General features: G+C 31.8%; 2 protein-coding genes and 1 pseudogene across 2 annotated transcripts; all 3 read right to left on the bottom strand.

The window, feature by feature from the left end:
• On the bottom strand, positions 1-1,749 carry LOC11423597 (cytochrome P450 89A2-like; annotated as a pseudogene).
• Positions 1,750-6,602: 4,853 nt separating this feature from the next.
• On the bottom strand, positions 6,603-8,430 carry LOC11423596 (cytochrome P450 89A2). The gene has a single exon (XM_003593280.3). It carries the CDS (start codon positions 8,425-8,427, stop codon positions 6,817-6,819), a length of 1,611 nt encoding a protein of 536 aa, XP_003593328.2. The 5' UTR covers positions 8,428-8,430; the 3' UTR covers positions 6,603-6,816.
• A 7,712-nt stretch (positions 8,431-16,142) lies between these two features.
• LOC11425146 (cytochrome P450 89A2) lies at positions 16,143-18,033 on the bottom strand. Its single transcript, XM_003593278.4, has one exon. The coding sequence runs from the start codon at positions 17,948-17,950 to the stop codon at positions 16,430-16,432; it is 1,521 nt and encodes a 506-aa protein (XP_003593326.3). The 5' UTR covers positions 17,951-18,033; the 3' UTR covers positions 16,143-16,429.
• Between the last annotated feature and the right edge of the window lie 4,394 nt (positions 18,034-22,427).

Below are 22,427 nucleotides of genomic sequence, written 5' to 3'. Positions count from 1 at the left end.
TACTAAAGAGTGTCTTTAGGATACTTGTTGTAAGTATTAAAAAATTAGAAATATGAACTAGGAGAAATACTCCACATCGTTACACATAACACACATAATCTATATCCTAGGAGAAATATGAACTTGCACTGGATTTTTCATCACCATAGTGAATTCTTGTATTTCCGTCAAATCAACATGCCCGCCCTCTGGAACCTTCCAATCGAAATTCCAAACCAAATTAGCCACAAAATATTCCAAATGGAGCAAAGCTAAATTAAGTCCGGGACAAATTCTTCTTCCAGCTCCAAACGGCATCATCTTTATCTCTTTACTTCCTGTAATGTCAAAAGTCTCATCCTTCAAAAACCTTTCTGGCTTAAACTCCAATGGGTCCTCCCAAACACGACGATCCAACGCCATCTCCGCCAGCAAGAAATTCACCGTCCCGTTTTTAGGCACCAAATAACCGTCCAAAACCACATCCTCTTTCACCGCGTGTGGCAACGGAAATTTCCCCGATGGATGACGCCTCAACCCTTCCAAAACCACACACTTCAAATACCAAAGTTTCTGCAAGTCTTCCTCTTTCACTTCCTCCTTCTCTCCATTTTCATCACCACCCATCACCTCCCGAATCTCCTCCACAAGCCTCCCCTTCACTTCTGGGTACTTCACCACATTCGCCATAATCCACTCCAAACTAGTGGAAGTAGTGTCTGTCCCACCGTTCAAAAACTCTGAACAAAGATTAACCATTTCATTCTCACTCAGCTTCCGTTTCTCCTCAGGCTACTCTAACTCTAAAAGAGTATCTGCATATGAAACAACAGTATTAACATTGTTCAATTTACTCTCCTTAACTTGCTTCCTTGCTCTTATCAGCGGAAGCAGAACATCCTCTTGATCCTTAAGTAACTTCAAAAACTCCTCCCATTGGTTACGCGACAAAATCCTTGTAACTTTCGGCCAGAAATTCAGTTTATTGAATCTGCCAAAATTTAACATAATCTTCCTTTGTACACGCTCAATATCACTGATTTTCTCATCGTTAACTCTTTCACCAAAACACATAAAAACAAGTAAAGAGAACATAGCATATTTGAAGTGTGGCATAACCTTAATAGAATCCGTTGGTTCCGATTCTGATGCAGTTTTGAGACGGTTGATGAGAGTGCGTAAGACCCACTTCTGAATTTCTGAGAACGATTTGAGTTTGGATGGATGAAGCATCTCGAAAGCAAGGTTACGACGGAGGGTACGCCATGTTGGGCCATAAAAAGCGGTGTTGATGTTGTGTTGGTTGCTGGACAACATTTTGGAAGTAGGAAGAGCTGTAGGGCGATCAGAGATTATGGCTGAGTTTTGAACGAGAACATGGTGAGCCAGAGCATGGTCGTTGATGAAAATGGAAGGTTGAGAACCGATATGGACAATGATGATAGGACCATGTTTGGCATGGAGAGTTTTGAGAAAAGGTTCAAGTTGGGAGATTGATTTTTGGAGCAATTGGAAGTTTGTGATGATGGGGATGTGTAGAGGGCCGGGAGGGAGGGGTACAGTGGTTGTGAAGAAGGAGAGCATGGCTCTGATAAGGAAGATGATGCAGAGAGTAACGAGGACTATGAACCATGTTTCTATATTTACGTAAATGTTTGGTGCAACTTTACTCTTTTGTGGGGAAGAATATGTGTGTGACACAAAACATGAGGATGATGAGGGTTTTTTTTTTTTTTTTGAGGGAGGATGATGAGGGTTTATATAAACCATATGATATGATTATATATGGATGTGGTCTTAACACACGTCTCTCCTCATACAAACAAACAAATTATAAATAGTTTCGACAATTTTAAACAAATTAAGAAATGTAATGGTATATAGAAGAGAAATTAAATAATCAAAGGAAATAGTATTAAAATCAATGTTTCATAAATCGAGTGTTAACTCGCCGAGTTTATTAAATTTACGTTTTTATGTACCAAAATCGTGTTAACTCGGAGGTAAATTCGGTTTGTGGTAAAATCAAAAAGTTTGACAAGTTTGACCAAGTTAACACTCGGTAAAATCGTGTAAACTCGATCGAGTTTTACGAGTTTACTTCTAAAAATAAAAAAAATAAAAAATTCGCTCATTTTTTTGGCCCATTTTTTTCAAAACCCAAATTCATTTTCTACAATCCTAAAGACTAGAACATTTACTGAATAGTTACCTTTACGATAACTAAGGCTTTAGATGAAATTACCTTTACATTTACATAATTTTTTGGGCTCATTTTGATGATGTTGGAGATGAAGACATAGATGAAAATGATGTTATGGAACTTTAGAAGCATTGACCTTTTGAAGAAATTATTTAGTTTATTTTTTGGATAATTTTATTAGAGAAATGATATTTGTACAACCAATTTTTGACAACCTTTTGACAACTTTATCTCTCATACTCACATTATATTCTTATTCTCTCTTCATTTTTTTCTCTCTATTATTTTTGGCCAATGAGAAGAGAGAAAATGAAAGTTGTCATCAAAGTTGTCATATATGGTTGTACAAATATCACTACTCGTTTTATTAACAACTTTAGGAACTTGTGAAACTTGTTTTTTATTGGATGTTTTTATGGATGGCTTAAACTTAGAGACTTATGAAACTTATGATTTTGTGAGTTAATTTTTGTAATTTGATGCTAAGTGTAGCATAACGTTTTATTATGGTAGTTTGGTATAATTTACCTTTGTAATTAAGACATATTTTGCACTATTGACCTATTTACAATATTATATTAACTTATACATGGCGCATATAATAAATTTTATATAATTTTAGTTGTAGGTAAACTCGTAAGAGTTATCGAGTCGAGTTTACCTAAGCAAAATAAGTTAAGATAAACTCTCGAGTTGTAAAACCTTGATTAAAAGGTCAATGGTACAATAGGAAAACTAACATTAATTTTTTATTTATATTATAAGATGGTTTATAATTTGAGAGAAAAAAAAAATTCAAAACGATTTATAATTTGTGATATAGGGTAATGTTATGCATTTTGTTTGCGCAATTAATAATTTTAATTAATGTCCAGCAAATTCTATGGTACAACTAAAGTTGTTACACCTAAAATTTTGAGTGTATTGGTACACTAAATTCTTAAATTAACAATTAAATGAGTTGTTATTTTTTAAAGAAAAAAATTATGTTCTATCATTGACAATTATAATAATTAAATCTTATTTGCTAAAAGTGTCGAAGAAATAAAATTTACTTTTTTTGAATTTTTATTACTCATAACAAAGAATATTGATTATTTTTTATGAGAAAATGTTAAAAATTTAATATAATTCTTATAAACAATGAAATGACGTTTTTTTTCTTGTGAAATGATGTTTTCTAAAATATAAATATTGACAAACAACTATTTATTTTTTAAAATAATCGTTAATTTATAAATTTATGAAGCAAGAGTTGTGAGGTGTACCATAGAAGTTCTCTTTAATGTCCTCTCAAAAACTAATTTTAATTAACGAGTAACGATATTCTCAGTCTCATTTTAATTGTCGCAATTGTGTTATGCTCGGTTTTAACAAAATACTTATTTGAGTTCACTAGTTAAATGAGTGAACATTGGAAGAATAATACAAAGTCTTATTGGATATAACTAGGGTGAGGTTTAGCATGGGAAAGGGAAGTTGTTTTCCACCATGAGAAAGTATTTTGTGACCATTAGATCATTTGAAGAACATGATTTAGGTGAGGTTTAGCATGGGAAAGGGAAGTTGTTGTTTCCCACCATAACTAGTGTTGTGTGAATTGAAAAAATGTTTCATATAGGAGAGAAAACATGCAGGTAGCATTTATATAATTAAGAGGGGGTTCACTTCCAAAGATGTACGGGTACACACTTTTGTGAATAGAGTGAACGCTTAAAAAAAAATATTTATCACGCGCGACGCTGCTGTCTGATTGGGCTTGGGTCTAGGTCAAAAGGATATATATTTGAGTGGCTTAATACATGCTTTGGTCCCTTAACTTATTTTGGATTTCATTTTGGTCCCCTAACTGTAAAGTGTCTCAATTTGGTCCATTATGTCTTCTGCCGTTACCTCTTTTGGTCCTCTCCGTTAGTTTGTAACTGTTTGATCTATTTTTCAAATAGAAACCGTTGGATCATGTAGGTTTATTGTAGCCTACGCTGAATGATTAACACCTGATTTTTTTGAAGCCAAAAATATAAAAAATTGATATTTTTTATAAAATATGAAAAAATATATATATTACATATTTTTTTTTTAGAATTTTTAAAAAATCATTTTCAAAATTAAAAAAATTGATAAAATTTATTTTTTTAATTTTTTCCTACAAAATTCTGGAAAATATTTTAATTTTTAAAAATCTGGAAAAATATATAAAAAATTCAGATTTTAAAATTAGAAGAAAAAAAAATATTCCAGAATTTTTATAAAATCTTTTCCAAGATTTAAAAATTTGAAAAAAAAATTAATTTTTTACGAAATTTCAAAAAAAAGGTCAGATTTCCGGAAAAAAAATGTTTTTTTTAATTTTTTCTACAAAAATCTGGATACAAATTTTTAAAAAAATATATAATAAATCTCGATACAAATTTTTCTACAAAATTCTGGAAAATATTTTAATTTAAAAAATCCAGAATTCTGAATTTAAAAAGGTTATAAAAAAGGTCATATTTTTTTACGAAAAAAAAAGGTTATTTTTAATTTTTTCTACAAAATATTTTAATTTTGAAAAATATATAAAAAAAATTCAGATTTTTATAAAATATGAAAAAAAAAGTTATTCTTGAATTTTATAAAATCTTTTTCAAAATTTGAAAAAAAAAAAAATATTACGAAATTTTTAAAAAAGGTCAGATTTTTTTTTTCCTACAAAATTCTGAAAAATATTTTAATTTTTAAAAATCTGGATACAAATTATTTAAAAAAGATGTAAATTGATGGTGATTTTAAATTTATATTTTTAGGAAATCAAGAAAAATAGAAATGATTATATGTTGTGAGCCCATTGTATACTTGTGTACTTTTCAAATCTAGCCCTTGATCTCCAATCTTAAATGACATGTGGACAAGGGTTAACTATTTTTGAAAACAAACTAACGGAGAGGACCAAAAGAGGTAACGGCAGAAGACATAAGGGACCAAATTGAGACACTTTATAGTTAGGGGATCAAAATGAAATCCAAAAATAAGTTAAGGGATCAAAGCATGTATTAAGCGTTGAATGGTGGTTAACTAACTTCATTAAAAAAAATTGTTTTCTTTCATAGCTAAAAATAATGTCATTTTGATTTAAAAGATTTCTTTCTAAATAGTACAAAGTTATTTATTTCATCTAGACATTTGAATATTTTATAATTGTTAATATGTTAATTTTATCATTATGTATAATTTTTTTTTTCTTTCAGAATTCTTAATAAGAATAAAAAATGTTTTTTCAAAATTAAATATCGTCCTTTTTGGTTAGACACTATGTCTGTACTATATCCATAATATATGAACCGAAGTAGATTACTTTTGTGGTACCACACTACGTCTGTTCTTTTTTTTTTTTTTTTTTTTAAGTAGCCTAATGGCTAGAACTCACACAATTAAATTGTGGAGAAGTGGAGTGTCCAGAGTTTGAACCCCGGCCCCTGCATATAATATGCAATATCCCTGTCAAATGAGTGGTCCTAGTTAGTTTTTTCTTTTTTTGGAAAGATTTGGTCCTAGTTAGATAGGTAGGTGTAATTAAATTATTACTCTAAATTGTAAGAAAATATTAAAGGTCAATCTGCTTTAAGTTTTTCGTTTTTTTTAAAGTGGTCTTTTGAGTTTTAAAAGTCTCAAATAAGTTTTTTAAGTTTCAAAAGTCCTAAACAGATATTTTAAGTTTTTTTGTTTTTTTGTTGTTGTTGTTAAGTGACTATTAATCTATTATTTTTTTCTTTATGTAAGTGACCATTATTTCTAATATTATTTTGAGTAAATTATTATAATTATTATTTATCAATTTCATGCTATAACTATATAATCTACTGTTTGTACGAACTCAATTTAACCTATCAAATGAAAGGTGAAATTGTTCAAGTTCCCAATGTGTTGATTGTTGTGTTATGGTACTTATTAATAGACCTGTTGAGAGGAACACATGTTACTATTTCAAATAGAAGTAGAAGATTGTTGATACAGAAATTGATGATGATTAACTCAGGTCGAGAAACAAGCTATATACATCTGTGGATCTTGTTATTAAGAAAATCATGAAGCACCATTTCACTTTGGCCATAACTCTATTCTATGCATCACTTTTGGTGAAAGTATCTCGACTTACAGGAAGTCCATGCATGTTTTTTTTTTTTTGGTCAGGTAGCCTAGTGGTTAGAAATTCACTTTTAAAGTAAATAAGTGGGGTGTCCGGGGTTCGAACCCCGACCCCTACATATAATAATACATTGTCCCTGCCAACTGAGCTAAGCTCACGGGGACCATGCATGTTTTATTTTATACAAGAAACAAGATATATAAGAATGAACAATTATGATATTAAAGGCATATATGTATGCGCATAAGGGATAATTGTATCAAACAAAATACCACAATGTGACAAATCCACGTATATTTTTTTTAAACTGCAAATATTATTAAGCTGAACTAGGTGCAAAAAGCACCAAAGAACGCTAAAACAACAATACAAGGGGCCGCAAACGCGGAAAAAACAGCCAAAATCCACATATAATATTTCTTTGCTGTGTTATGACATTCTCAAGCAGAGAATCTAGAGTGGTTCACACAGGAACATACGATTTATCATTACACATAAAAAACATAATCTATATCCTAGGAGAAATATGAACTTGCAATGGATTTTTCATCACCATATTGAATTCTTGTTTTTCCGACAAATCAACATAGCCGCCCTCTGGAAGCTTCCAATCGAAATTCCAAACCAAATTAGCCACAAAATATTCTAAATGGAGCAAAGCTAAATTAAGTGCAGGACAAATTCTCCTTTCAGCTTCAAACGGCATCATCTTTATCTCCTTACTCCCTGTAATGTCAAAATTCTCATCCTTCCAAAACCTTTCTGGCTTAAACTCCATTGGATCCTCCCAAACACGAGGATCCCACCCCATCTCCGCCAGCATGAAATTCACCGTCCCATTTTTAGGCACCAAATAACCGTTCAAAACCACATCCTCTTTCACCGCGTGTGGCAACAGAAAATGCCCCGGTGGATGACGCCTCAACCCTTCCAAAACAACACATTTCAAATACCGAAGTTTCTGCAATTCTTCCTCTTTCACTTCCTCCTTCTCTCCATTCTCATCACCACCCATCACCTCCCGAATCTCCTCCACAAGCCTCCTCTGCACTTCTGGGTACTTAACCAAATTCGCCATAATCCATTGCAAAGTAGTGGAAGTAGTATCCGTCCCACCATTCAGAAACTCTGAACAAAGATTAACCATTTCATTCTCACTCAACTTTCGTTTCTCCTCGGGCAACTCCAACTCTAGAAGAGTATCTGCATACGAAACAACAGTATTAACATTGTTCAATTTACTCTCCTTAACTTGTTTCCTCGCTCTTATCAGCGGAAGTAGAACATCCTCTTGATCCTTAAGTAACTTCAAAAACTCCTTCCATCGGTTACGCAACAAAATCCTTGTAACTTTCGGCCAGAAATTCAGTATATTGAATCTGCCGATATTTAACATAATTGTCATTTGCACACGCTCAATATCACTGATATTCTCATCGTTAACTCTTTCACCAAAACACATAAAAACAAGTAAGCTAAACATAGCATAACGAAAGGGAGAAACAACCGTGACAGAATCTGCAGATTCCGATGCGGTTTTGAGACGGTTGATGAGAGTGTGTAACACCCACTTCCGAATTTCTGAGAACGATTTGGTTTTGGAAGGATGAAGTATCTCGGAAGCAAGGTTACGACGGAGGGTACGCCATGTTGGGCCATAAAAACCGGAGCTGATGTTGTGTTGGTTGCTGGACAACATTTTGGAAGTAGGAAAAGCTTTAGGGCGATCAGAGTAGATGTCTGAGTTTTGAACGAGAACATGGTGGGCCAGAGCATGGTCATCGATGAAAATGGAAGGTCGAGAACCGATGTGGAGAGTGATGATAGGACCATGTTTGGCATGGAGAGTTTTGAGAAAAGGTTCAAGTTGGGAGGATGGTTTTCGGAGCAACTGAATGTTTGTGAGGATGGGGATGTGTGGAGGGCCAGGAGGGAAGGGTACGGTGGTTGTGAAGGAGGCAAGAATGACTCCGATGAGGAAGATGATGCAGAGAGTAATGAGGACAATGAACCATGTTTCCATTGTGTAAAAGTTTGGTGCAACTTTACTCTTTTGTGGGGATGGATATATCTGTGACACAAAAAATGAGAATGAGGAGCATTTATATAAACAAATCATATGATATTATTTTTTACTTTTTTAGGGAAATCATATGATATTGTTGTTATTATTATGGATGTGGTATTATGTCTCTCCTTCTCATACAAACAAATTTCATTTAAAGAAAAACTAGCAACACATATTTTAAAACACATTTTTCAACAACACACTTTCTTCGATCGGTTAAAATTCACATGATTCCCATCTAATCATATGAGTCCCATATAAATTTGGTTGGACTATGTGAGTTTTAACCAATCAAGAAGGTGTGTTGAAAAGTATGTGTTAAAAAATATGTTGTTAGCATTCCTCATTTCATTTAAGGTGAAGTTTTTTTTTTTTTTTTAAGGAAAATGGTTATATACTTATGACCCTTGATTATTTTAATTTCAAAACAGTATTACCTCCGTCCCAAATTATAAATAGTTTCTACCATTATCCAGGATAGTAAAATTTTGATTTGCAAAGTGAAAGAGGAAAGTGTGATAAATACATCTTATCTTGGGTACATTATCCAAAAACAAATCCGTAAGGAGCAATCCTCTTTTGACACATGTCCTTTAATTTTACCCCTAGATCACGAAACAAGATTGCACATAATCTGGCCCAACTAGCCCATACTTAACCAAAATTGGTTTGGATGGAGGAAGTGCCATTAGCAACAAACCCTTTGTACTTTTATGATTTAAGACATGTAATCAATTTTATACGGGAAAAATGAAATTATAAGTAGTTTTACAAAATTATCTTTTATAAAAGAGTATTAAATAGTCAATGGTATAATAAAAAAATAATCATTAATGTTTCATTTGTATTATAAAATGGTTTATACTTTGGGATAATTTTTTTCTTCAAAATGACTTATAATTTGTGATGAAGGGTAATTTTATGCATTTTGTTTACGCAATTAATCATTTTAATTAATGTCCTGTCAAATGCTAATTTTAATTAACAATTAAAAATATTATCTGTCTCGTCTTAATTGTGGCATATGTGATATGCTCCGTTTTAACAAAATATTTATTTGAGTTGATTTTAATAATAAAATTAATACTCCTCTTATCACATCTCTCCCTCCCTCCCTTAAGAGCATTTCCAAGTTTTTTAGTGACAATCCATTCATTCACTACTACACAAAATATAAATGCTGATTACACCATACTAGACCATTGACCCGTGTTAACGCACGTGTCATTTAAAAAAATTAATACTCACTGAAAAAATAAGACACTGTAGTTCGCTTGAATGAAAAAATTATCGTGAATCAAAGCAAAATGTCAATTACCATAGACTTTGTTATTGTTCCATAATTCTAGTACGTAGTTCCTATTACTTTAACAAAACATATAATTTTAAAAGGGAAACTGAAGTTCGTTGATATGCAAATAGTTTCAATAAGTAAGAAAATGAATAGTACACAAAAAAGTCCTACACATTACGGAAAACTTTTCTGTAGACCACACTTGCAACATCGGTATCATCGCCGTCGTCGTCATTAATCAATATCTTTAAACCACCCCTCGAAGTAACCCGTGATATTGCCATGTACAACTGTCCATGTGAAAAATAACAAAGATGAATCCAAAACGACATCTAAAAATTTCAATAAACAGATAGCTACCTCAGTTGACTCAATCATGCTTTCAATTGTCATTCGATTAGTGTTGAGCAAGTCATCTGATAAAGACGCTGAGCTATTCGTTGAAATTTGGCTGACACTTCGGGTGAACTGTATTGATGCATTTTTCATTCTAATAAAAGGGCACCAATGTTAATAGAAGAGTGGTGAGACCTCCAGACAACTTAATTACGACCAAAAAAACTTGCCTTTATTCTAAAGCATATAAAAATGTAAATGGTTACTGTGTCATGTACACAGCGACATCAGGAAAATCGCCATTAAGTATCAGCTTAGTCCCATTAAAGGCATTAGCAACTCCCATAGCACCTAATTTTTTAAAAATCAATTGCAAGTGAACATAATTTCACATTTCATTGTTGATATCAGCAGAAAGCACAAACTTAAAACACGACATACCTAAATACATGCGTGTCTTGCAAAACTGCAATATCAATATAGTAGGTGTGTCGTTGTCATGGTTGCCATAAAAGGTCACAATTTTGTCTGCATGTTCACCCCAAAGAGAGCAATGCAAGCGGTTGTTTCTGTAATAAAATATTACCAAAATATCAATTCAGGAACATAAGGTATATTAAAATTATATTACAACCAGGTACAAAGAAAGAGACAAATCTTACTCAAGATCTTCTAAAGTGAGATCAATAACCCTGTTTTTCCTTCCGTCCTTTTCAGTTTCCCTTATATCACCTCTTTCAATTACATGACCAATAACATCTGAAATTACGTATACAAAAGCAAAAACAAATGTATGAAATTCCTAAACGAATGCTTATAGGTAGAAATAATGTACAACACACATTCAGAATTGAAGTCTTATCCGTAGATACTTCCTCGACAGTTGAAGAGAGAATTTCATTGAATGGCTTGAACTCAAAAACGTTCATAGGGATAGCAGGCGAGTGTACTTTGGTAAAATTTGAATTGTGCATCATACTAAGCTTATGTTTGTGTGAAGTTACCTTATAAGGACTTTCATTAAAACCTACCATTGCATTTTCAAGCTGATATGTACCCCCTTCTTGAACCATGGACCTGAACTTTGCCACCAAATCTTTTCTAGATGTGGCGTGAATACGTCCACCCTATTGACGACAACAACAACATTAAACAGCTGGTTAAATTACATAACTAAAAAACAACAATGACATTAGTTTAATTTTAAAGCTAAGAGTGCAAACATGCAGAAACCTTTTCATCGACCACTAACATGTTCATGAAAATGATGCTAGTGGGGACCTTCTTCTCTCGAATCAACCAAATGTGAGCAACTCGCACACACATCTTGAAATTCTTTCTTCATCCAGAAACAGCTGAGATTGGAGTGTATTTGGCAGACATCATTGGCTTGTTTTTTCCTTTCCAAGAAAGAGGATGCTTATTTAGATTGAGATGGTTTGGCTAATAGGTTATGATATATTTATAGGAAAAGGTGGAATACGTGTGAGTAGGATATGTCGGTTGAGATATAAAGAGTATTAGTTATCTAGATAAGCACAAAATAGTGGAACAAAATTAGGAAGTGGCCAACATTTTAGGATAAAGATTAATATGAATAAAATGAAATTAATATTGTTGATGGGGCACTTTGTTTTACTTAAGAATTGGCATTTTTTGTGACTTAAGAATTACCATAGTTGATTCGCCAAAACATATTTTAGAGATGTGGATGAAATGTGTAGTAGTTACTTGAATGAGAGGAATTAGGATTTTTAGTTTGTTTCCACCCAAAACATATTTTAGAGATGTGGATGAAATCCCCTACTTATTTGAATGAGAGAAATAAGGATTTTAGTTTGTTTCCACCAAAAAGTTACTTTAGAGATGTGGATGAAATCTCTTAGTTACTTGAATGAGAGAAGAATTAGAATTTTTAGTTTGTTTCCACCGAAAACATATTTTAGAGATATGGATGAAATCTCCTACTTATTTGAATGAGATAAATAAGAATTTTAGTTTGTTTCCACCAAAAAGTTAGATTAGAGATGTGGATGAAATATCTTAGTTACTTAAAAAGAAATTAGGATTAGGATTTAAGTTTGTTTCCACCCAAAACATATTTTAGAGATGTGGATGAAATCTTTAGTAGTTACTTGAATGAGAGGAATTAGGATTTTTAGTTTGTTTCCACCCAAAACATATTTTAGAGATGTGGATGAAATCTTTAGTAGTTACTTGAATGAGAGGAATTATGATTTTTAGTTTGTTTCCACCCAAAACATATTTTAAAGATGTGGATGAAATCCCCTAATTAATTGAATGAGAGAAATAAGAATTTTAGTTTGTTTCCACCAAAAACATAGTTTAGAGATGTGGATGAAATCTCTTAGTTACATGAATGACAGAAATTAGGATTAGGATTTTAGTTTGTTTCCACCCAAAACATATTTTAGAGATGTGGATGAAATCTTTAGTAGTTATTTGAATGACTGGAATTAGGATTTTTAGTTTGTTTCCACCCAAAACATATTTTAGAGATGTGGATGAAATTCCCTAATTATTTGAATTATAGAAATAAGGATTTTAGTTTCTTTCCACCAAAAAGTTAGTTTAGAGATGTGGATGAAATCTCTTAGTTACTTGATTGAGAGAAATTAGGATTAGGATTTTAGTTTGTTTCCACCCAAAACATATTTTAGAGATTAGGATTAGTAATTGTTAGTAATAATGTTAAGAGGAGACGTTACACAGCTATGCTACTAAATTGATTCTAGTAATTGTTACTAATAATGTTACTAAAAATGTTACTAAAATGCTTCAGTAACACAGCCATGCTACTAAATTGATTCAGCAACACAAAAACAAACACAAATATATAAATCCGAAAGCAAAGCAAGCAAGGCTGAATTATTTATGAAATTCAAGGGACATTTGCCAAATTCAAAGACAAAAAAAATAGATGCTTCCAAAACTCTAAGAAACTAAAACTTAAAATTCAAATTGGAAAGGTCTTGCACAATTTATCTAAACATGGGCTAATTGTAAATAACATCAAGGTAGATGGTATCATGTGACCCAACCATCGGAGCACCCCCTCTGATCTTCACACCTTGTTGGACTTAGGATCTGTCAATATTGCATAGCGCCCAATTTGATCTCCGAAATCACCGCCAAACATGTTAAGCAAGCATACTGCACCCTAAAAAAATAACAAACAAAAACATCACAAACATTGATAAAAATAGAATGCAAATAATTAAGAATAGGTATATTTCGCAAAAAGCACATACAACATCAATGTCATATTCAACGATATATGATCTGTATTTCAGTCTGAGCTTGTTGATTGCTTTGTCAAGATCGGAAAAAGGGTTTTTCACCAACGGACCTACAAAAGATTGAAAGGGATTAAAGAATGATTTATACTTTAAAACAGCGAGGAATAAGAGCAAAAATCTATATATTTAGTTTAAACCAGAGTGGAATGAAGATATGGTTACCAGTGAGGCAGTGGTATCACAGCAAAGTCTGAATGTTTCTGGAAGCCATGTTGAAAAGAGATTTCGGTTTAGGAGAAAGGATTAAAATATATTGGTGAGGGTTTGGAGGAGAGAAAGGTATTGTTTTAAAAAGAGATTTCGGTTTAGGAGAAAGGATTAAAATATATTGGTTAGGGTTTGGAGGAGGGGAATTAGGAAATATGGTTTAGGAGGAGTGAAGTTAGATGGTTAAGGTTTGGAGGAGGAGAATTAGGAAATATGGTTAGGTTTTAAAGGAGGGAAAAGTTGCTAAAATATTAGGGTTAAAATATTAGGTTAAAGTTAGAGCAACAAAGCTTTGTTTAGGAATAAGAAGATAAGCAAAAAATTCCATAAACAAAGGCAATATTTATGCGTTAAATGTGAATGGCCAGGTTCTAATTTAAATTAAAAGTATAGGCTAAAATTGCAATAGTTTCACCCGTTGAATCTGAAGGAAATGTTCATCAAACATGTTTTTTCTCTATACATTAATATGATACTCACTCTTTATCGTTATATATAAATCTTTGAAATAAAATTTCAGAATTCTTAATAAGAATAAAATATGTTTTTTCAAAATTAAATATTGTCCTTTTTGGATAGACAAAACAGTACCCATAATATATGATCTGAAGTGGATTACTTTTGTGGCACGACAATATGTCTGTACTGTCCTTATTGTGTACAAAAATGAGTGGTCCTAGTTAGATAGGTTTGTAGGAATCTATTAAACTAGCTCATTATTTTTTGTATTACAAATACACCTCTTAAATAGTAAAATGTTATTTAAAATTGTGAGAAATATTTCTATGATCACATGCCAAAATAAAAATTATGTGGCCACACACACATAACAATACATTTTATTTAATTATGTCAAAAATACACATTATATATTCAATTTTTTTTAGGATTTATTCAATTGTCTTCTATTGTACCTTTTTCAAGTTTTGTAAATGTGCGAATGAATTATATTTGGGGTTTTGACCATAGAAGTGTTCTTCTAAAACTGTTACACACTTGGAGTTGATTAATTAGATAAGCTTTTGAACTGTAATCTCTAACTGAATATGTTATAGCAGATTTCTTCTATTGCTTGTATATGAGCATTTTCCTTGAAGTCTTTTCATTCATTCTAATTTCTATTGAACCACGATTACAAGATGAGATATTTTTATTAGGAAACCAAGTAAAATGAATAGAATGATTTTTTTTTTTGAAGAAGCTAAATTAGCCCATTCAAATTGACACCGAAGAAAATCGAATCTGAGACCTCGAGGAGGAGGAGTACACTCCCAGATCTCAAGCCAATACCAACAAATCAACCTAAGTGGGTTGAATAGAATGAATTGTTATTGATCAAATGAGAGCTTACAACCGGTATATATACAAGAATCTAAATGCATGATAAACTACTATGGACAAACTAAAGAGAAATATAATCCTAATTAAGCTCAGTTACTTGCGCAGCAAGCAATAGCTAACTAAGTGATATTGCTATCAGGTAATAATTTTCTCTCTGTTTTCTAGTATGATTTCCAATGGAAATGGAAATTTTCCATGACATTCATTTGAAAAATGATCTCTCTGTTGTTACTGTGACGTGATATATAATTGAAGGTTGGTCCTACGTCATTGTCAATGTCACCTCAATATAGAATGTTTTGTTTTTTTGTTACAGCCTCAATATAGAATGCTGGTCCTACCTTATACCAACAAAAGTTTTTTTTTTTTTACAAATTATAACCACAAGAGTTATGAAAGAATTTGTGGCAAAAAAATCAATGACTATTTTGATAGATTTTTTATAATTTTGAGGATCAATTTATCTATTCGCTCTATTTTTATTCACACTTATGATTGGTCACCAATTTTTCTGATTACTCAATTTTTTTATTCCTACTTTTTAAAAAGATAAATGTTTACTAGTATTATGGAGCACTCTTTAAAAACCATATATAATAAGTAGTATTGAAAACACGTGTATTCAATGTATTAAAAATCAAAATATTCGATTTTCCTAAAAGAATAATTCGTATTTTAGAATATTCAAAGAGTGTTTCAAGTACAATCGTTATCAAAATCATTTGTAAATTAAATACGTCACGTCACCTCCAGTCGTCCACAACCTTCTCTGTGTTATAATCTTCTGCCTGTCTAATAAGAAGTTCAATTTGGCCTCCACAATATTTGCATATCACACTATACAACCATAAGATCAATGAAAACAGTGTTATCTAATTAGCATATGAAGTCAATATCTGATGCAAGTGAAGACTTGAGAATGGCAAATCGTCAAATACTAAAGAGTATCTTTAGGATACTTGTTGTAAGTATTAAAAAATTAGAAATTAGTATTTGTATGAACTCAATTTAACCTATCAAATGAAAGGTGAAACTGTTCAAGTTCCCAATGTGTTGATAGTTATGGTACTTTTTAGTAGATCTCTTATTATTAAGAAAATCATGAAGCACCATTTCACTTTGGCCATAACTCTATTCTATGCATCACTTCTGCACACTCAAAATTACAAGTTACAACCCTATAATTTAAGACCACAGATGTTTAGGGAGGAAACATAATCTATAACCGCCAAGACCAAACAGATTAACAAAATAAACCAACTTCAATATTACTACAACAAAGATCATATATTTTTACAATGAAAGTATCTTGACTTACAAGAATGACAGGCAAAGTTTTTATTTATACAGGAAACAAGATATATAAGAAAGAACAATAACATATGTGAAGGCATATATATGCATAACGGATCATTATATGAAACAAAATCCCACCATATGACAAATCCACATATAATACTCCCCTGCTGTGTTATGACATTCTCAAGCAGAGAATCTAGGGTGGTTCACACAACAACATTACATACTCCACATCGTTACATATAACACACATAATCTATATCCTAGGAGAAATATGAACTTGCAATGGATTTTTCATCACCATGGTGAATTCTTGTATTTCCGTCAAATCAACATGCCCGCCCTCTGGAACCTTCCAATCGAAATTCCAAACCAAGTTAGCCACAAAATATTCCAAATGGAGCAAAGCTAAATTAAGTCCGGGACAAATTCTTCTTCCAGCTCCAAACGGCATCATCTTTATCTCTTTACTTCCTGTAATGTCAAAAGTCTCATCCTTCAAAAACCTTTCTGGCTTAAACTCCAACGGGTCCTCCCAAACACGAGGATCCAACGCCATCTCCGCCAGCAAGAAATTCACCGTCCCGTTTTTAGGCACCAAATAACCGTCCAAAACCACATCCTCTTTCACCGCGTGTGGCAACGGAAATTTCCCCGGTGGATGACGCCTCAACCCTTCCAAAACCACACACTTCAAATACCGAAGTTTCTGCAAGTCTTCCTCTTTCACTTCCTCCTTCTCTCCATTTTCATCACCACCCATCACCTCCCGAATCTCCTCCACAAGCCTCCCCTGCACTTCTGGGTACTTCACTACATTCGCCATAATCCACTGCAAACTAGTGGAAGTAGTGTCTGTCCCACCGTTCAAAAACTCTGAACAAAGATTAACCATTTCATTCTCACTCAGCTTCCGTTTCTCCTCAGGCCACTCTAACTCTAAGAGAGTATCTGCATATGAAACAACAGTATTAATATTGTTCAATTTACTCTCCTTAACTTGCTTCCTTGCTCTTATCAGCGGAAGCAGAACATCCTCTTGATCCTTAAGTAACTTCAAAAACTCCTCCCATTGGTTACGCAACAAAATCCTTGTAACTTTCGGCCAGAAGTTCAGTTTATTGAATCTGCCAAAATTTAACATAATCTTCCTTTGTACACGCTCAATATCACTGATTTTCTCATCGTTAACTCTTTCACCAAAACACATAAAAACAAGTAAAGAGAACATAGCATATTTGAAGTGTGGCATAACCTTAATAGAATCCGTTAGTTCCGATTCTGATGCAGTTTTGAGACGATTGATGAGAGTGCGTAAGACCCACTTCCGAATTTCTGAGAACGATTTGAGTTTGGATGGATGAAGCATCTCGGAAGCAAGGTTACGACGAAGGGTACGCCATGTTGGGCCATAATAAGCGGTGTTGATGTTGTGTTGGTTGCTGGACAACATTTTGGAAGTAGGAAGAGCTGTAGGGCGATCAGAGAAGATGGATGAGTTTTGAACGAGAACATGGTGGGCCAGAGTATGGTCGTTAATGAAAATGGAAGGTCGAGAACCGATATGGACAGTGATGATAGGACCATGTTTGGCATGGAGAGTTTTGAGAAAAGGTTCAAGTTGGGAGATTGATTTTTGGAGCAATTGGAAGTTTGTGATGATGGGGATGTGTAGAGGGCCGGGAGGGAGGGGTATGGTGGTTGTGAATAAGGAGAGGATGGCTCTGATAAGGAAGATGATGCAAAGAGTAACGAGGACAATGAACCATGGTTCCATATTTACGTAAATGTTTGGTGCAACTTTACTCTTTTGTGGCGATGGATATGTGTGTGACACAAAAAATGAGAATGGTGAGGGTTTATATAAAGGAATCATGATATGATTATGGATGTGGTGTTATGATTATGAATTTATGGATGTGGTGTAACACGTCTCTCCTTCTCATACAAACAAACAAATTTAACTATGGGGTCATGTTATCTTCTGCTTTAAGATCACATGTGAAGGAACCTAACATGAGTAACAGGTGAGGCCTACGTTATCCTCTCTTGTTTAGAGGGTAATTACTCTCTCATGATATAAACCAATCAAAATGTAATATACATAAGTAACATTAAATGTCAAATAAATGAGTAGATTTTTTCTAAAAATAAAAAGAGTTAATTTTAATCTTTTTTTTTTTTTGAAGGAGAGTTAATCTTAATCATAAGGTAACTTTTAATACTTTTAATTTTTATTTAATTTTCTTGTTCAAAACAATTTTTATTTAATTTTTTTTTTAAACAACAATTGATTTTTTTTTAAATATTAAGGTGTTCAATCTTAATTAATTTACACCACAAGACTTATAATAAATAAAATTTTACATCAAATTTCTTTCATCTGGATGTCCTTAAATTCATCAGTTACATTCATAAAATTTCTTCCATTCCAAAACCCCGAACGTGAGAACAAAAACATCTCCTTCATTCAAATTTCTTCTTCTTTATTCTTTCCTATTGATCAATTCTTGATTCATTTTCATTCTTCTTCCCATTTTGATTGTTCAATTTTGTCGTTCCAAACTGCCGCAGTTTCCAATTATAGTGATAATTGTCGTTGTTTCTAGAACTGTGTCAGGTATCGTGACTTATTTTTTTATTTAAGCAGCCAACCTAATAAAATCTCATAACAAGCATAGACATGCCTCACTATCAGTCAAAGCCTTTAAGTCCAAACAAAAGAACAAAAGCCTCATCACATAACCATTTCAGCAGCAACCAAAAAAATGCTAGCAGACTCCCACAACATCACAGCGGCAACACCTGCTAGCAGTCCTCAAAGTACAACAGATGACTTACTCAATTGTTATAATTAACTACTTCACAACCAAGAAAAATCAAATCGAAAAGAAAAATCAAGTCACCATACCTGACGTGGTACTGGAAATAACGACAATTCTCAAGATATTTGGAATCAAACGAACGACGAGGATTCTCACGAAAATTGAAAAATGCGGCAGTTGGGAACGACAAAATTGAACAATCAAAATGGGAAGAAGAAATTTTATGAATATAACTGATAAATTTAAGGACATTCAGATGAAAGGAATTTGATGTGAAATTTTAATTGTTATAAGTCAATCCTGTAGTGTAAATTAATTAAGATTGAACACCTAAATATAATTAAGACAAGATTACATTATGGGTCCTTTATCTTATTTATTTGTAACAATTTGGTCATTTATCTCTCTTAGAAGCACATATACATCTTTTTTTCTCATTTTTTATTAAAAATGAAAAAAAATCCAGAAATATGATGAAAATTTTCATCATCTTCTTCCTTTGAATCTTCATCAACTTCTTTAAATATTTTATTTTTTTTACTAAACTATATCTCCAAATATCGTGAATTAATGTTATATTCACCTCAAATCTTCTTTTAAACACAAAAATTAAAACCTTAATTTCACAAATGTTGCAAGGCGGATGGTTGAGGCTTAGTCACTGGCGGAAGGGTTAGGCTTTACGAAAGTTAAGATTGTTCTGGAAACAACAAAATTGATGTGGAAAGCTGCTCTCAATTTTGGGGTTATTTTTATGTCGGGTTTGAATATTGAGTTAGAAAATAATAATAATAATATACGGTGTGACAATCTTTTTTTTTTCTCGATAAAACTAAATCTCTTTCTCTACAAGGTTTTGATTTTTGTGTTTAAAAGAAGATTTGAGGTGAATATAACATTAATTTATGATATTTGTGTAGAAATTTTTTTGATTCAATGAAGATGATGAAAATTCAAAGGAAGAAGATGAAGATGATGAACATCTACATCATATTTATGGATTTTTCATTTTTTATAAAAATATATTTTAAAAAATAAAATTATGTATTTTTTTAAAAAAATATGAGAAAAAGGATGTATATGTGCTTTTATAAGAGATAAAAGACCTAAACGAAAAAAAATAAAGATAAAGGACCAAAGTGTTACAAATAAATTAGATAAAAGATCTCTAATGTAATCATGTCTATAATTAAATAAAAATTAGAAGTATTAAAAGTTACCTTATGATCATTATAATTGATTTTTTTTTTTATAGAAAAAATTGACTCATTTATGACATTTAATGTTGTCAATGTATATTTACATTTTGATTGGTTGATATCATGAGAGGGTAAATACCCTCTAAACAAGAGAGGGTAATCTAAAAAAAAAACCGAGTAACTATACATTGAAAAACATAATATTTTAACTAGTAAGAAGTTAAATGCACGAATTTCGATACATATATTTTTATAATGAGTGCCTTAACATGTGACCTTAATGGCGCATTTGACTTTCATTTAAAGTCAGGTTAGGGAAAATAGTTATTTCTACTTATGACCCCTAAATATTATAATTTCAAAACAATTATCTTTCCCCTCCAAATTATAAATAGTTTTGATTATTTTACACAAATTAAGAATATAGTCAATGTTATATGAAAAAAAATGATATTATATGTAGTTTTAAAAATAAAAAAAATTCTTAATGGCATAAGGAAGAAAAATTTAAATAATTGAAAGAAAAGAGAGTATTAAATAGTCAAGCGTTTGTTAAAAAAATAAAAATAGTCAAGGGTATACAATAGGAAATTTGGGATAAATTTTTTCTTAAAAACAACTTATAATTTGTGATTTAAGGTAATTAGATGCATTTTGTTTGCAATTAATCATTTTAATTAATGTCCTCTCAAAAACTATAACCAACTTGTCCCATTTTCATTTAAAATGGAAATGCAAAATCCGAAGAACAATAACCTTTTAATCGCAATTCGTGCACTAGATAAACACTACAAATTGACATTATTGTTTTTTTTTTTTTTTGTCAAGTAGCCTAGTGGTTAGAACTCACACAATTAAATTGTGGAGAAGGGGAGTGTCCAGGGTTCGAACCCTGACCCCTGCATATAATATGCAATATTCCTACCAACTGAGCTAAGCTCACGGGGATATTGACATTATTGTTTTATTGCTGAAAATTGACATTATTGTTTTTTAAGGGGAATTAAGTGGTCAAGACAGAAACAGAAATACAAAACCATGATATATTTTTGAAGTGGTTTCAAATTTCCACTCCGTATGAGAGATTGTATGCATGCATGCATATACACAGCACAATTAACATCATATTAGTTTTCACCACTTCTTGACTCAAGCATCCATTCTGCACAAATTAAAAAAATTAAGGGGGTGTATTGGATTGGGATTTTAAAAGATTGTTTTAGAAAAAAGAATCTTAAAGATTTTAAAAGACTTTGTGTGATTGTATTGATTTTGATGGATTTTAAAAGACTTTATTGAAAGGACTTTTTACAATCAAGATTTTTAATCAGGATTTTAATGGATTTATAATATAAACTTTTAAGATTTCGAAGGATTTCATGAGATTTTAAGATTGAAAGGATTGTATAATTCTTAAGAAAAATTAAATATTACAAGGGTGAATGAGAACAATTATCAAATTGTAATATGGTTAACAACAAAATAACATAATGCTGCCTTCCTTGTTAATGTATGGTAAAATAATAACAACAAAAAATATATGCTAAAAAAACCCAAATAATTATAATAAATTAGAATAGCAAATTGACTTGAAAAAATTTTACACTTATGAATCTGTAATATTAATAGTGAAATGAAATATAATTAGTATGAAATACAATTAGTATTAGTAAGTAACATGCACAACAACATATTTTTTTGACGGGAACATGAACAACAATAAGAAGCAATAATATAAAAACTGGGTGCTGGAAAGAGAAAACAATGAACAACAATGAGAAGCAACTGCATTGTGAATAAGGAGTAATTCCGACGAAGGAATAATAAGAATAGGCTATGAGTGTTGAAAGAGAAAACAAAAATATAGATGTCTCAAAAAGTTTCAAGGTTTTTTGTGAGATTGTTGAATGAGCATATCATGAGAAATCTTAATTGAATACCAACGGATTTTGTTGCCTTAAAAAAAAGTCATGATTGTCTTAATTGAATACCACAAGATTTGTTTACATTTTATAAAAGTCTTGATTGAATACCACTAGACTTTTATAATAAAAAAGTCTTTTAAAATCCCTTGAATTCTCAATTCAATACACCCCCCTAAAAAAAAAGAAGCTAGAATCACATTCTCTAACACACGCCAATAAAAATTAACCACCTCATCCAATCACTTTATTTCTTTACCTATTCATCGGTTTAATAGGTTGCTTAAAATTTCTTATTTATTTTTTAA

The sequence above is a fragment of the Medicago truncatula genome, chromosome 2 (assembly GCF_003473485.1).
Source record: "Medicago truncatula cultivar Jemalong A17 chromosome 2, MtrunA17r5.0-ANR, whole genome shotgun sequence".
Classification (NCBI taxonomy): Eukaryota; Viridiplantae; Streptophyta; class Magnoliopsida; order Fabales; family Fabaceae; genus Medicago; species Medicago truncatula.
This window is presented reverse-complemented; position numbering and strand designations above follow the sequence as displayed.